Source organism: Pipra filicauda, unplaced genomic scaffold (genome assembly GCF_003945595.2).
Source record: "Pipra filicauda isolate LSUMZ 115617 unplaced genomic scaffold, ASM394559v2 scaffold196_size3971931_pilon, whole genome shotgun sequence".
NCBI lineage: Eukaryota > Metazoa > Chordata > Aves > Passeriformes > Pipridae > Pipra > Pipra filicauda.
This window is the reverse complement of record NW_024104305.1, coordinates 1,776,784-1,793,369: the sequence shown is the minus strand read 5'-3', so window position 1 is coordinate 1,793,369 and position 16,586 is coordinate 1,776,784. Positions and strand designations below refer to the sequence as shown.

At 40.8% G+C, this 16,586-nt stretch overlaps 1 protein-coding gene across 1 annotated transcript in view; it reads left to right on the top strand.

Annotated features, from left to right (window-relative positions):
* Positions 1 to 1,712: 1,712 nt before the first annotated feature.
* CPE (carboxypeptidase E) overlaps positions 1,713 to 16,586 on the top strand; it is a 57,029-nt gene continuing 42,155 nt past the window's right edge. Inside the window, exon 1 of the mRNA XM_027745742.2 lies at positions 1,713 to 2,007. Within this exon, the coding sequence (XP_027601543.1) occupies positions 1,728 to 2,007 (280 nt within the window). The 5' untranslated portion in view covers positions 1,713 to 1,727. The remainder of the gene's footprint in view (positions 2,008 to 16,586) is intronic.

Genomic DNA, 16,586 nt, shown 5'->3' with positions numbered 1-16,586 from the left:
GGGCCGAACACATTGCACATAATTCTAAAGCTGTGTAAAGTCATAAACAAGTTCATAATACTATTAATGCTGTTAGGAAGAAATCAGAGAGATAGCACCTTTTGTGATCTATATCTGAACAGTGATCTTGGTAGGAGAAAACACCATACTGGAGAGCCTGTATACATCCAAGTCTTGCAAAATACTTGGAGCAAATTTGCACTGTCATAACCCCTGAGCTAGTGTGACATGATCTGACAGGCATCTCCCAAAGTTTTCTAGCGGTAAAAATGGAGAGTAGAAGGCTCCAAGAAGTGCTCTGAAGGTGCTTTTGCGTGTGGTTGCCTACTTGTAACCGTGGAATTAAACTGGGCAGAAAAGCTTCTGAATCCAGTTGGCTTTGAAAGATGGTGAGGACCGGATGGGATGAACTTTGGTTCTTGTTAGGAAGAAACATGTCAAATAATCCAGGATTGACAGTCACAGCCCTGGAAGATAAGAATAGGTTATATCAAGTATTTGTGTGTAGTAGTTGTATTTTCAGGTCTGAGTTTTAGATGCTGGATCATTTTCCGAGCTGGTATATCATCAAGCATCAATGAATATGTTCTCCTAGAAGTGACTATTTCCATTATCTTCTTAGGTGCAACTAGACACTGCAAATATAGGAAAATATCCATAGGATTATTAAAGAATCTGCCTGAAAATTGATTCAGTATTAATTACTGATTGAAGGGTTTGTTATAGAGGCTCACCCTTTTAGATTAAAAAATCAGAATAAAACATGCATTAAATTATTGAGGACAAGAGTCTATTTCTAGAATGATGAATTGGATGTGTACTTTTAAAAATTCTGAACCTCTCAAAGTTTTCCAGCAAGTCTGTGTCCTTTAAAAAAACAAACACCCCCCCCCCAAAGAAACCGAAACCAAAAAAACCTGAAACAAACAAGCAAAACAAAAACAAAAAAAGCCCCAAACCAAAAACCCAAACCCAACAACCTGATATGGAAGTTGCTCTTTAGCATTTAGCCTTTTGCTTTTATCACTTGTCCTTTACAGGTTGTTTCAACATAATCTAAACAGCTATGCCTATAAAAACGGGTTGAAAAATTATGGCTTTGGAAGTCCTGTAGTATCTGTGGTCTAGAAGAAACTGTTGTTTATTAATATATGGTGGATGGTTCCTCACAGGAACATTCCCACTGAACATACTAGGATGTGCTCTCTAAGGATTGTCAACATCAGAAAGTAAGTCCAGCTTTATCCTTTCCATTCTGTGATGCAGCGAAGACGCCTTACAGATGATGAGCAAAGCAATCTTACAGATGATTGTTTATAGTTATACTATAGACCTATAGCATAGGTCAATCAAATACACTCGTGTTATCCTGCAATGGCACCGTCTGAATCATTCATGGATCACTCTTGTTAGTTTAGCTTTGTGGCAGTGGGTTTACCCGCTAGGACCGCATAAAATGATGAAGCGGTGCGGAAAACACGCACCCGGATTCTCCCAGTGCTTTTTTCGCATCTAGTTGAAGAAAACAGCTATAGCAGCTTTCGCCCGCATCTTGCGGCCCCGGCCCCCGCCCCTCCGCGGGCGCGCCCGCACCTCCCGCCGCGGATCGCGGAGAGGGAGGAGCGGCCGGTCCCGCCCCGCCCCTCCTCCCCCGGGCTCCCTCCCGCTCCCTCCCTCCTTCCCTGCTGCCGGGGCTGGCGGTAGTTGCGCGGCCGCAGGCGGGCGGGATGGCGGTGCGGGTGGTGCTGGCGCTGTGCGCGGTGCTCGCTGCCTGCCGGGCGGCGGCGGCGGAGCCCGCGGCGGGGGCCGCCAGTCGGCGGCGGCGGCTGAGCGCCGAGGAGGGCATCTCCTTCGAGTACCACCGCTACGCCGAGCTGCGGGAAGCGCTGGTGGCCGTGTGGCTGCAGTGCCCCGCCATCAGCAGGATCTACACGGTGGGGCGCAGCGCCGAGGGCCGGGAGCTCCTGGTCATCGAGATCTCCGACCGCCCCGGCGAGCACGAGCCCGGTAAGGGGGGCGGCCCCGGCGGTGCCCGCACCTGGCGGCAGGTAGCGGCGGGGCGGTACTGCCGCCCGGTGCTGCCGCGGGGACGGGCGCTGTCCCTAAAATCCTCGCTGCGGCAAAGGCACCGGCGGTCAGCGATCGTCTGCAGCCGGCGCGAAGCGGCTTTATGCCGCTGCCATTGGATTTAGCGCCCCGTTGCAGAGAGAAACGCGCTGAATTCCCCGGGAGATGTCAGGAGATGCGGCAGCAGCCGGAGTGAAGGCGCTGGAAGCAGGCGCCCAGCGCGGGTCCGCTGGCAGGGGAGGTGCTGGCCGCCCCTTCCCCGCACGCACCGCACCGCACCACCGGGAAAAGCCGTGAAGCAGGAGACTGTGCGTGTGAGCGGCGTGGCACGGCCAGCGTGTCCCAGCGGCCGTGTCACCCACCGCGGCACACTGCGGGCACCGGCGCAGATGTCTCTGGATGTGTGGTTGGGTGTACTTAAGGTTTGGGACGTTTTTTATCAAAGGGAATGTGATTGATGCTGTGCACTTGTTTTACACCTACGAGTGTGCATAGTTCATTGTTTCCAGTTTTAGAATCGATAGTATCACTAATGTCTCTATGTGAAAAGGCTTAATCGTGAAAGCCGCTCAGTACCTTTGGCCCAGCCATAAGCCTCATGCAATTATGTCCTCACATTTCCCTCACTGGGTTAGAGCACAGGTCTGAAAGTATGTGACTTTTAGGGAGGGATGTGGCTTCTGTGAGTCTCCGTGGATTTGGCCAATACAATTAGTGTTTAATATTCTACTTTATGACCTGAATATAACCTTGCTTTGCATCCTCAGGGGACTTAATGTTTTTATTTACAGCGTTAGGGCTACAGATAGAACTTGAAGGTTAGAGGATACTGGACATAAGGAAGATAGAAGAGGAAGGCAGGGTAGCAAACATCATCTTGAAATGAAAAATGTTGGAATTGCAGTGAAATTTGAAAAATTTCTTTGTGGTATGTTGCCATCTTGATATCAGGAGTGAGGATTCTGAAGCAAAGAATTATTCTATTGCCGCTGTGTAATTTGCACGATACAATGATAACAGTCATTTCTGTGGCTTTGGATTACTATCAGGAGATAGTAACTACAGCTCATTTTTTTGACTGTTGTGTTAAGCCAGGAGGGCTTGAAAGAGGGACAAAAAGAGCATGCTGCCCAGTCTGAGATGGGGCTATGGCTCTTCCTGGAGACACACTTCTCCTCTTGGTGTCAGTGACGTGAGAAAGGGTTCGTCATTGAGCCTAAGCAAAAGGGAATCCAACAGTATTCCTTTTCTGAAACATGCTTGGTCCCTCACTAAGGGAGGCCTCTAGACAAAAATACCACATGTTGCAACGTCCAAATCACATGTCAGGGAAAGTGATGAGTCCTGGCAATCTTTAGTGGTGGATGCTGAAAATGCTGCTTTTTGGAGGGGATTAATCAGGGTTTGAACCAAAGCAAATTCATTGTTTTATTTAAATCCTCAGTTTCATTCTGTCAGGTTCTGAGAGTTTCTCAAAAAGTGCAGAGCTATTGCTCTCTGCAGTGGCACATGGGAGAAACTCGGGGTCTTTTCAGGAAAGGCAACAAGCCAGACCTCATGCGTAGTTATGTTGCGCTCCTTTGAAAGAATTCTGAAGGCGTTGATAACACTCCTGCTTCTTTGTTATAGAGCCTAAGCACCTACATATTGTGCCAATGGTTGCATTAGACGTGTTTTCTTCTTAATAACGTGCCCTTTCTTCTACTGTGTAGTAAAAGGCAACACTGTTTATTTTCCTATGTGAGCTTTTTTAAGCTATGCAGTAAAAGAAGTGGAGCCTTGTATCAGCCTTGGCAGGAAATATGAGGCTGATTCTGCTCATACCTGAGGGGGGAACCTTGCTCACTCTGAGCATCTTACTTAATTCCCAGGGCAACAAATGGAGTAAGGATATTTGGTGAGATAAAACTTGCAGGATCAGAATCTAGTTTATCATCATCTATTATTGTTAATAAATGATAGAGAAATTCACAGACACAAATACATACACACATATACTTATTTTTTCTTTTTCCCTGACAGGCCAAAAAGTTGTAATTTCTGAGCATAATCTGTTCCTGCAAGATATCCTGAGTGTCATTGGGTTTATTTTTAAAATACAGGGAAGTATGAACAAAATATATGCTGTGGTTCGTAGATTTACAGTCTGTAGAGAGCTCGTGCTTCTAGAAGCCTGGTGAGTACACAGGGATGATACCTGAATCATCCAGTGAACAGCTGTGAAACAAAAACGTTTGTGTTCACTTAGCAAGCAAGTTGATGACAAAATAGATCAGGAAGGTGTCCGCAGAGCATCAGTAAAGACTCTTTGTACTGAGTAAATCAAATACTGCACATACATGCAACCATTGCATAATCACACATGGCCATGCAGCATTGTGAGAATGTATTTGATACTATGCAAGCATATAAATCAACTTTAATTTTAGAATATCAGCTGTTTTTGAAAGTTAATGTGTAGTATATGTGCAACATTTGAAAAAAAATGCATGAGAGAAATAGGAAAATTTTAGAAATGTGCTTTAGACCTCCAAAGCAACTGGAAAAAATCCTCAGTGAATGAAGACACTGGAACAAATTGTAAGGGCCTCCTTTTTTCACAGAGTAAATATACATTATGAGAATATTTTTTTAGGTCCTAATCCTGCACTGGAAGTCAGAATGATTCCATATGAGCCAGTCTGGTTTCTTGCTTAATCATACAAAGTGTCTTCACAAAACCTGGAAACCCTAATTAGTCATCTGGAAGATGCCAGCTGAGCCTTCAGCCTTTACTGAGTTCTTCCTGGGGACATGATAAATACCAGAAGCGTGAGACTGCCTAAAGTTTCTGATGCTACATTGAATACTTAGAGGATGTGCCTTCTCTGCAAACTCAAACACCTCTGCTTCAATTGTGGTTCATACCAACCAGAGTTTGGGCTACTGTTCTGCAATTTTGTGCATTTTGTGTTTTGGGTTGTTGTTTGGTTTTGTTTGCTTGTTATTTGGTCGTTGTTTTTTAAAGGTTTTTTTTCTGTCTTTGTTTGTTTGTTTGTTGTTTTTTGTGGCAGCAGTTTCTTTAGGCTGATACTGCACCTGTATGGGAGATTAGAGCCTGCAATCACTGATGGAAAAACAGCCCTTGAATAAGGAAAACCTGAACAACCCAGAAATGAAGATATTTGAACTTTATTCAAGTTGTATATTGAGGCAGGTGTTCCATGCAGATAACCTCACTTTGAGTCAGTGAGGAGAATCCTTAAGGGAGAGGAAGATGAATTAGTCTGTGTCAGTGGTTACTTATAGAAGGTGTTGCATAAACCTAGACTGGAAGCAATCAAAATGTTTAGGAGTAACTTTGATTGCATGAGAAAATATGGTTTTGTCCTTGTGCTTGCCAAAAATTGGCCAAGTTGACAGAAGGTGGTAGACAGGAAGGTCAGATAAAATGAGGAGAAAGAGGTCGTTGAAACTTGATGGTGCACCAAGGGATAGCAGAGGACAATTGATGGTAAAACACAGATTTTTTTATTTTTTTTTCTAGGACAAACTAAGCAATCTTTTGCCTCAGTTTAGGTACAGGAGGATATGGACTACTCTTGCTCTGGATATCTGATGTTCTGTTGAACAAACACCCATGGATGCTGATCTCTAAAGGCTTTTTGTTTGTTACCATAATTAAGCTCATTTTGAGTATGTTTGTATTCTTTAATAGCAATGAAATGTATTTAGAACTGATGAATACCAAAAGCAGTTTGTCCACCGTTTATGTTCAGCCACTTGTCTAGGCATGCTGCCACTTCTGGCTCATTTGTACTATTGATTTTGGAGGTGGAAGATCAGTCCTTTCCATTACCACTTCACTTTCAATGTGAAAGTGAAATATTTTGACACTTTCAAGATTCCTAGGTTGGATGTTTTGGGTTTTTTTTTCTTGCATTTACATAAAAAAATTGCAGGTAAATATTTCTATGGCTTCCTACTTTTTAAAAAATATAAACTACTAATATTTTAATAGTGTTTATTTTTCAGTGTTTAGTTTTGCGAAGAAATCCTCAAAGCAAGGCTTATTAATTGGATGGTTACATGTGTAACAGATACAGGCCCTGAAAATTAGTTTTGCATAAATTGGATGAACATATAGATTTTGTGACAAAAAATGACCTGCAAATTTGTGACATTTTCATCAAAGTGTTCATGCTAGAGAACAGGAAACAAAAATCCTGAAAATATCAGAATAATGACATTTTTGTAAACAAAATATTTAATGCTTTTTTAGTGTTAATGATTTTATCGTTCATTCTTTTCCCCACAAGCGTCTTTAATAATACTTCAGATAGAAGGAAAAGGTTTATTTGTAGTTGAGTGAGACAACTGATCTTCTAGAAAATTGCACACCTTGGATTTTGCAGTTTCGCACAACAAAGCATTGTGAACCTGTGAGGCAGGAGCACACTGAGCGTGAGTTGAGCAGTGCATTTGTGACTTGGAGCATTTTCAGGGCCTTGTGGGTGAGACTGCAGTTGATTTTATGAGGTGTAACTCAGCTACATTAATCCTTGGACCCATCACTTTATCAAAGACCCCACTTGGCAGGATGAGGAAATGAGCTGGGTGGGTCAGTGCTGGCACAGAGCCTGAATAAGCTGCTTGGCTTCCCAAATTATAGCTGCTGTACTAGCCCCCCCCCCCTCCAAATCACCAGATGTGAGGCTCTCAGTTTTTCACACCCCAGCCCTGCAGTGTTTCCTCCTGCAAAAACATAATTAAAGGGTGACTAAAAGAGAAAGGAAAATCATGGCTCTATATTGATAAGTGGGGAAATCCAAGATTTGTCCTCTAATGCGGAAACTATGGCTGGTTTTTTTTCTGTCAATGAAGTGATCCCTTATTCAGCTGTGGCACCAGCCATGTGAGCTAGTGTTTTTGGTGGTAAGAAATTGTGATAAGTAAAGCTGACAAAATAAAGAGAGAAGAATCATTTCTCATAACGTCTTTATGTCACTGTTGCACAAAACCTATTTTAAAATATTTTTTAAATTACTGTAATTTAAAAGACTCTGCAACCATTTCAGAGAACCATGAGCAAGTGCTGCTCTTTTTCAAAAGAGAAAAAACAGCAGTAAGAAGGAGAAAACATGTAGGAGGCTGCCATGATTTCAGCCCATCGTGGGCATGGTAGTCTTAGAGTGGGGAGACCACTGGATATTGCCTGTGGGTCTTATGGGCTGTCCTGCTTCAGATGGGTAAGTGCAGTGCTGGGTTTGATGGCAGGGCATTGTATCAGTGGTGATGTCAGAAAGTATAGAGCTCGTCTCTTGCTTATGGTGATATCATCAGATACAGCTGTTCTAATTTTATTATCTACAGTTAATTGCACTTGATTTTCTAAAGGTGCTTTTCCTTATGCTCTGAATCTGCACGTAAAAATCGTGTGAGCTCTTTGGCTCTATTCATATCTCCTGTATTTGCAGAGCATTAATACAAATTACATATGGGAAGAGCTTGTTATTAAATCCAGGTATTAGAGAGCAACCCTAATTTTTGCATGCTTGAGTTTTAAGCAAACACCAGTTTTTATCAAGGGCCTCTCGTTTAGCATTCCCTTTCTGAAGGGAGATGTTGAAGGGTAGAGGGCTGGTTGCTGCTAAATGCTTGTGCACTTAGTTCACACTCATCCAGCTGCACTCCATAAAAGTAGAGGCTGTAAATGAGTGGATATAAGCAGAACACTTTGTATCAGGAGTAGAGGAGATGCTGTGCTGACCGTCTTCTGTCAGCTGTAGTTTTGCTTCTCTTCTGGCTTAGTTTTGCAATCCTCTTTAAAGGTGAGCTGCTGTCTGGGCAGCCTGGTAATAAGAGCACCTGCAGCACCAAATCGTGAGTGGGAGTAGGGCAGCTGCTGCTGTCTCTATAGGAATGGATAAAATAAAATGCAGAGTAAAACATGCTTAAACCTATTACTCATGTAGCCTGCATTTGGACTTTTTCTTTCCTTTGTGCATCAGGGAACAGATTTTCTTTCAGAGCTTGTGAGGATGTTCTGGCTTTCTCATCAAACGCCACCAGCGATATGCTACTGACTTGCCTGCTGGGAATGCAGATCTGGGGCTGGCTGTACCTTGTGCATTCTACAGAAGACTGAGAAGCTGTAATTACCTTTCCAGAAAAATCCCTTATGGACTTTAGTGCCACTTGGGGTATCCCTCTGGAGTCACCCAGCCAGGATTTGGCCTGGGGTCATCTCTGGCAGGACGATTTTAATGCTGCCTGCATTCAGAGTGAGGTGTTCAGTGTCCTTTGTAGACTGTGTAGGTTACACAGGTCTTGGGAGGGCTATAAGATTTGCTGGCAGGAAGATGGCTTTCTGTGCATGCTGAGTGGGTTTTTTAAAGGCATGCTTTATTGTTAAGAGCCTTGAATATCTTCCTTTTTTTTAATGTACTTCATAACATGCAGTTTTTTGAAAATAGATTTTTCTTCCTTATTATTTGTTTAAGAGAAAAAATATTATTTCCTTGATAGTTCTGATTTTGTCCTATTTCAGTTTTCATGTTCAGCTAAAAATAGAGGTGCAGAATACCAAGAGAGAAGTGTGCTCACAGAACTCTGGTGAAAATCAAAGAGAGGTAGACACGTTTATAGATCACATTCGCAGCTAGTTGTTAATGCTATTCACGTTCCCACTGAAGTCAATGGAAATTCACAGTAAGTGTGGTTGGGCGGCTGTGCTAGGCAGTCTGCAGTGTTTTCTAGAGATACCCTCACTCTAAATTGCTTCACGGGCTAAGGTATTTAAAGACTCCCCTTTCTCTTACATCATTTAAAAAAGGGTTGAGCGGCTGTGTGCTACCTCTGAAGACACTGTGGCTTCCAGCTACGGCATGTCAGAAGTTTATCTTTTATTTGCTGGAATAACACAAAGGACAAACAAGCTGTGGTAAAAAGGTCTGTAATTATTAAGAATAAACATGACTCTACAGAAGGCTGTTGTTTTATTTTTCAGGCTTAAAATGAGTGTGAGTATGCAGAATATTCAGTTTGTTGATCTGACCCAGGCTGCTTTTTACAATCCTACTCCTTTTGAAAGAGTTCATTACTTTTATTTCTTTTAAAGAGTCATCATCACCTCTCACACCTGCAGAATGCCTTAGCAATTCTCAAAGAAAATAGAAGGGGAACCTGTTTTGTCCTGTACTTGGCTTAAACTGATCTTTTATTATGGAGACATTAATATGAACTCCAGAGAGTTAGTGAGAAGTCTATAGTCTTAGTCTATAGTGAGCATGGTATTTCCCAAGATTTTGTGAGACTTTTTGTTAAAGCCAGGAAGTTGCAGGTGTGTAATTTCTCAAAAGTGACCTCATTATTAAAATAATTTTTATTTTTTTTCAGGAGAAACTGTTTTTTATTCTATAATTTAGTAATCAATATCTTAAGTCTTTAAATTACATTGAGGGTGAAAAGCACAAGACAGCTATTTCTATTTCAGAATAAACAGAAATTTTTGGTTGTAACAGTGGAGTGGTTACTAGATTCAGCCAATAATTTAGTATTAAAACTAATTTAGAATTAGTTCTGTTTTAGTTCTGCCTAATTTTTGTTTTCAGAGGTGGTATGTGATGTAGAAGCCTACATACTGGGCATGCGTATTCATGCTTTAGTCTCCCTTTTACTGGTTATCAGATTGGGCTACAGTGACCTCTGAAAATGTCTGTTTTCCCTGCTGACTGCAAGAGGAGGTAACATTGGGCAGGCTTCTGACTTAGGAACATGTGCAAGAGCTTACGGTTAAGACCTGATGAATCCCAGCCTTCATGTGTCATCATCTAATGTACCTTGTTGTGGTTTATTGTGCTTGCTTAGCAAAACATACCATTTATTAACCCTTTCTGATCTTTCCTCAGCAGGTTAATTTATATTGTGAAGTCCTCATACCTATTATAATTCATGTTCCTCCTAAAAAAAAAGCAAAACCAAAAACATCATGCCACAGCTTTTTTTGGCCTACATTTTCTTTTTTAAAAAAATGTCTCATGCATGTATTACCACAGAGTTTTGCTTTTTTTTGTTTTGTTTTTCTTCTGTTGAATTGGAAATTAAACTGTAAAGAAGATTTGTAACTGATTTCTCTTAAAATTTTGTGGAATCAAGCAAAACTGAAAGCTACAGTGTGTACTTTCAGGCTTCTGGGTAAGGTAATTGAAATGATTGTAGAGTTACAATGAGCGGAGTAAAGGGTGTAAACTTCATATATTTCATTTTGGAGTAAGTTGCACATCAATAGCCAGAGTTCAGTGAATTCAATGCAAAGGTTATTTTGGTATGCTGAAGCTAAATGAAGACATCAAGGGTCTAGGTAGTTAAAAGGTTAGAAAAAAAATCCTTATCGGTAAAACGATAAAGATGAAACGGTAGCAGAGTAGATGGGTTTGATTTGCTGTGTGACAGGAAATGGAGCTCTTTGAATTGCCATAGGTTGGCTTGTATCATCTCAGGATAAGGATGAAAGCTGGTATTGTATTGGGAGTGAGTTAGGAGCTCTGCAGAACAACAGTGCTGAAACTGAGCAAGTCCCAGCTTGACATGCTGGGATTTTGGAACAGAAGTTCTGCCATACTGTGAAAAAACACCTGTATGTGCCGTGGTGCCATAGCTGCTCCCTGACACTGAAGTTGTCACTGCTCTTGCTGCTTTCAGGGGCACTGCTGGAGACAAGGACACTAGACTAAAAGTGAGGTCTTGATCTGTAGTGCCCTTCCCTTTGAATGGAGGTTTCTTGCAGTGTGCCAGTGTTGTGCCAGCTGAATGACATTGGCGGCATCTTCCCATCACAACAGCAGGTGATTGGGTCAGTACAAAGGCATATGTTAAAGATGTGTCTCTGTAGGTACAATGGCCAGATAAGAGAGAATCTTGAATCATAAACCTGTGGTTGACAGTTCAAAGGCAGTAAACATTTGTTTTTAATGAATTCGTTTTCCAAAGTGAGACATTTATAACTGCATGAGCAATTAGCTGCTTCCTGGTGTTAATATTGAATTATGAGCAAAATCTGACATCCTTGTTTACTCACAAATGAAGTCCTGTGGAGCAAGCTGAGATAGCCATTCTTTGTATGGAGCTGCTCGTGGCCATGGAGCATGAGCTGCCTGATTTATGACCAAAGAAAGATACTGCTCTGGCTGCAGAGCCTGCCCACAGTGAGAACAGCCATTGGATGCCATTTTGAGTACTTATGCTTTGGTATGATCTACCTTAAAGCTGAATGAAAAGAATTGTTTGATCAGAAGGGACATTGGATTGGCCAATGTTTATTGATCTATTTTCTTGGCAAAGACATCCTTACTAGTGTAGCAGCCTGATGATCTGGTAGGGTTTTTTGGTGTCTAGAAAGTATGATCTCAACCTTTGCCATATTAGTTCCTACCTGCTTCCTGTCAGTTTTTTCCTAGTAGCAAATAGCCCCAATGTTTGTGCTGACTTAGCTATGCATAATGGACATGTGGTGAGGGGTCATCAGGAATTTGTCTGCCATTTACCTGCTGCAGATAGACAATTTTTTGTTTTGTTTAAAAATCCACCTTGATAGCATATAAGTATGAAGAAGATACCAATTCCTTTTCTTCAGTGCTGATAGGTAGAGTCAGAGACAGAGACATCAACATTTGCGAAGTTTCCATGTGTTACAGTTAGGGGAACAAATCCATAGTTGAAATAAATAGTACAGACCTTCAGTGAAAATCTTGCAGTAAAAATCTTTAGAGGAAAAGTCTATAAATAAACAGAAACAGAGGAGCATCTGTTTCTTGATACTCCATGAAGCAGCTGATAAAAATAAAATCTGTATTATTACAGTAGCCAATACAAAGTGAAAAAGTACCTGCCAACAGAAGATCCCCTGAATAGAGAAGTTTAGGGGCCAAGAAGCTCATCTGACTTGAAAATTGAAGAATTGTCTGAAATAGATGTTGCCATGGAGACAGAGAGGATTAGCAGCCTGGGACTGATTTCATTGGTCTGCTGCTAGCACAAGTTGCTTGTTTGAGTAGCATTAATATGTTGTCTCATGCTGCTTTATATGCGGAGACCATCTGGCATTAGTGGTATTTAAAGGTGCAGTTCTGTTAAAGAAAGATTTGGCCAACATGGATTGATTTATGTTTGTAAGATAAGTTACAAGAGTTAGGAGGACTTTGAAAAGCTGTTTTGTGCATAAAAATATTCTGAAAAGTCACAGCACGTACAGAGATGAAGTGGGGCTTTGGGAAGGAGTACGAGAAATTTCAGAGGTTTGTTTTATACTCAGTCAGCACACATTTAAAATATTCACTGGACAAATATGCGCTTTTCCATGTTTCTTCAGGTGTGTATGTGAAGGCAGCCACCTTTTTGCAAAAATAAGCCTTTTCACTTTGCACTGCGAAGCTGCTTGGGAGCTACAGCTCCACCACCTTGAATAAGCGCAAGATCATATTGTGCATCATATTGTGTATTAAGGAAAAGTATGTTTTAGAGTTAAATGAACAAAATAGGGTCTAACTAAACAAGAGTCCATTTAACTCACTTCAGAGTCCATGATTTCAAGAAGAAATATTTTCTTTTACTTTGACTATATGCCTTTGAAAATGAATTTTTTAGCAAAGTATTTGAGAAGAAAGACAGTTTGTAGAGACTAAGATAAACCTTATCTTTGATCTATTTATAGCTGTGAGTCTTCATCTGCTTTCCTTAATACCACTCTGGAGTAGGAGTTATCTTCTAAAGAAGCTTATATGACAGTACTGACATTCCTCAGAGGCTTATAAATTTTCACTACTTTGTTTGATAAATATTATTATGATACTTAATTGTTCTCAAGGATTTTCCCCCACAGAGATGGCTGGTTAAAAAGTGACCAAATAATAGCCATAAAATGTTCCTGTCCGAACTTATGAGTTCCAGTGTGGAGGTCTTTCTGTGGGCTGAGCATCACAGGGAAAGTGGCTGGAGAGAAAACACTAGACCAAATTTGAAGTTAGGTCTTGATACTATACACTGTGAAAGCATAGGAATGGAAGCATTTTTATGTTCTCAGCTTACCAATGTCCTGAAATTACTGATGAAAAGTATTTATAATGGTGTTCTGCAGCTACATAGCACTTGTCCTCAGATATTCATTGGATATTGGTGTGTTCAGTGTAGTATGATAATAAAATGAAACAAGGACTTGTGGTCTGTTCCACAAATCTTTGTTTTAAGCTTTTATTCTGGAGCTCCGACTTTGGTGCCAAAATAAATTCTTCATATAATTTTGCTTCAAGTGCAAGACCCAAGAAATACATAGCTGTGGATGTCCTAGCTCATTCAAATAGCTTTAGAATGATTATGTTTGATACTTGATGTTTTTACAGCTTAGTTCTGTTTTAACTCTGTCAGAATGAATATAGGGAGCATGAAGAAAGCCAAATAACTTGTCTTCCCAGCCCACTTCCAACACCCAGTTCTTTGCTTGCATATCAGTTCAGTCCCTGGAGTTGGTTGGTTTGTTTGTTCTGCTGTGGGTTTTTTTTATTTTTTAAAACACTGTCATTCAGTTCTTACAAAGCTTGGGTGCGGTTTTGGGCATAATTCACCCAAAAACCCACCTCACAGTGACACAGACAGTACTATTGCAGGGCTTCTTGCTGCTGTTATCCCTGAGCTGCCTTCCAGTGTTATCTCATCATGTCTGGCATACATTTACCTACTTTCACAACACATGCAGGGTATGCCACACACTTTCACAGTGTGTGAAAGTATTAAAATCAGCCTGAGAGGCTGTGACCCTACCCTTGCATAATTGCAGGCCCTTTGAACCAGATAAACCCACAAGTAATTAAAGACACACTGTGGGGCCCATAGTAGCCTACTCCTACTGTGGGGGATGATTGGGAGGGACTAGCCCTGAGGAACCAAGGTGTGAGCCACCTACGCTGCTTGGTGTGTGGGGATGCCCTTGGTGCCCTTAGCAATGTAGACGTAGCCATAATTGTTGGTTTTCTGTTTTATTATTTGTGCTTAAAAACTTAATTTCTGAAGTCACAGATTTTGGCCAGATGCTTCTTCATTCCTTTGCATTATTTGGTTTGTTTCAGTTCTCCAGATACTGACATTTGACATACCAATATTTATAGTCTGGGAATTAACTTTTTTTTTCTCCATTCCATTAATTTCCAAGGATGCAATGCTACTTCCATTTTTGCTGCGTTTCCATAGCACTTAAATGAGCCTACTGCAGCTGATTAAACTATTCACAGATTATTTCAATGTGAGGAAAGATGATAGAATGGAGAAACAATAGCATCTGAAATATTGGTTGTACTACATAACATTATCCTGAGGTGAAAACTGGTGTCTTGACTGTATGAAATTGAAATAACTTCAACTAGGCTTTCTTGTCTGGAGCGTCCAACACAATTCTTTAAATTTGCTATTAATGTGAAGTGAAATGAATGTAGATGAATGTATCATAAGTTTTGTGATCTGGTAGCCCTGAAAACTGATGGTATGGAAATGTGCTTTTGAAACAACCAGCTGTAAATGCCTAATGACACCTTCTTCTCGTAATACCACCACAGTAGCTCCAGTAGATACAATAGATGTATCTTAACAATACATTTTCTTTATTTAGTGGATTACTCAAATATGATTCCATGTGATGGGGACAATTTCAGAAACTTGTAGCTAGAAACAGCTGAATTATGAGAAGGTGAAATGTGTCCTGTACAAAGAATCAGTAAAAGGCTCAAAAAATGCTTTGTTGAAATACAAACAGAACTGGTTTTAGATTTATGCTTCCTAAGATTTGTCCCAGGTAAATTGCACCTTTGGATAGCATTCCAGAGCTACTGCTGTAGTCCTAGTGAAATCACAACATGAAGTCGCTCTGGAGTGTTCAGTTATTGTTCTGAAGACTTGACAAAGATTTAGTGACCATCTATACCTCTGACTTCCTCCTTGAAGTTGCACAGAATATTTGTTCTACCTGAACCACAGTTTACCCTCTGGAACCCTGGAGCACGGTAGGGCTTGTACAGCTTGCCACAACCTGTGAGAGGGAATTCTTTGATATCTGTGTTGGCCAAACACCACAGAAACTGGAGATATTGGTTAGTGCAGTCCAATATGTTTTTCATTTTCTCTTTCCTAGGAACTGGAAAGATTAGGATGATCTAAACAAGAAAAAGGATTCTTTAGTGACCTCTCTAATGACTTAGTGGCATTTTCTTCTGCTCGTACTCATCTACTCTGCTAGCACAGAATATGGTGTCTCTATGAGTTTCTTATTCACTTGGTATCAACTTTAAATTGCTTTAAATTCTTTTCTCCAGTGTAAAGTAGATTGGTGTGGGGCAGGACATTGAGCATTGTGCTACTAGTCTGAGTTAGGATGAGAGCTGCATTTTGCAAAGGACAAATCATCATTCAGAGTTGCACAATTTAAAATTTATATATTGCCTATGCCTGTCATCTGGGGGCACTTCCCAGATTATTTCCATTAAAAGTAAATGTATGGACATTGAGTTAGATGGACCTTACCCTATTGGTGGTATATATTTAGAGTTGTTGCACACTGGAAAGCTGTGAATGGCATATATTTTTTGATACAAGGATTCATTTAAAACATTTTTCTCTTTCTCTTTTTCTTCCTCCTTTCTTTTAGCTACTACTCTTATCCTCTTGACCCTTTTTTTTTTTTTAGTCACTGCAGTTGTCTTTTAAAAGCAGCCTCTCAAAATACAGCAAAGGTGAAATAGAGGAGAGGAAACAGAGAAGACTAAAGAAAATGTGGCTTTGCTGCAAATTTTGTAGACTTCCAGGTTTCTCCAGCCTTAAGGCTGCATTATGGGGTGTATCAAGATTGTACTGTCTAGAAGGAAGCTGTAGCTGTAATGCACAAGACCATGGCACAGTAGTTAGCAATTTGTTTATAACATTGTGGTTTAGAGCAGAAACCCTTTCTGTAGGAGATTCTCCAGCAAAATCTCAGGAAAATTGAAGCAGCTGTGGCTGTAAAAGGAAACGTACATTAAAAATGCCAGGGAGAAACCACAGACAGGGATCCTCCTCTGCCATTTTTAGCTCTGTCATTAAATGTCCCTTTCAAAGCTTTGAACAGAGAGAGAAATCACATTTACATTTAGATACATAAAAGGAATACACAATGACATCAGTGGTTCAGCTGACAGTGAGATGATTGCTGCAATCTCTGATAAACTGAGGTCTGTCGTAGTTTGTGTCTAAATAGAAACCTCTGAGCAAAAGATCATGGGATTATAAGAGACAGTAAATGTACAGGGTCTGACCTAGTATCTAGGAGTGGAAGAAGCAAACAAAATATTGTGAAAATGTCACCATTAATACCTTTACAGAAAATGCTGATTTAGTTATTGAGATTTTCATGTGCAGAGTCAACAGGAGTGTGGATCAAACTCTTCCCTGTGATTGCTTTAGGTGAGGAATAAGTTCATTTCAATTCAGTCACCCTGCTTTTCTATTACTTTCCCTTTGGTTAC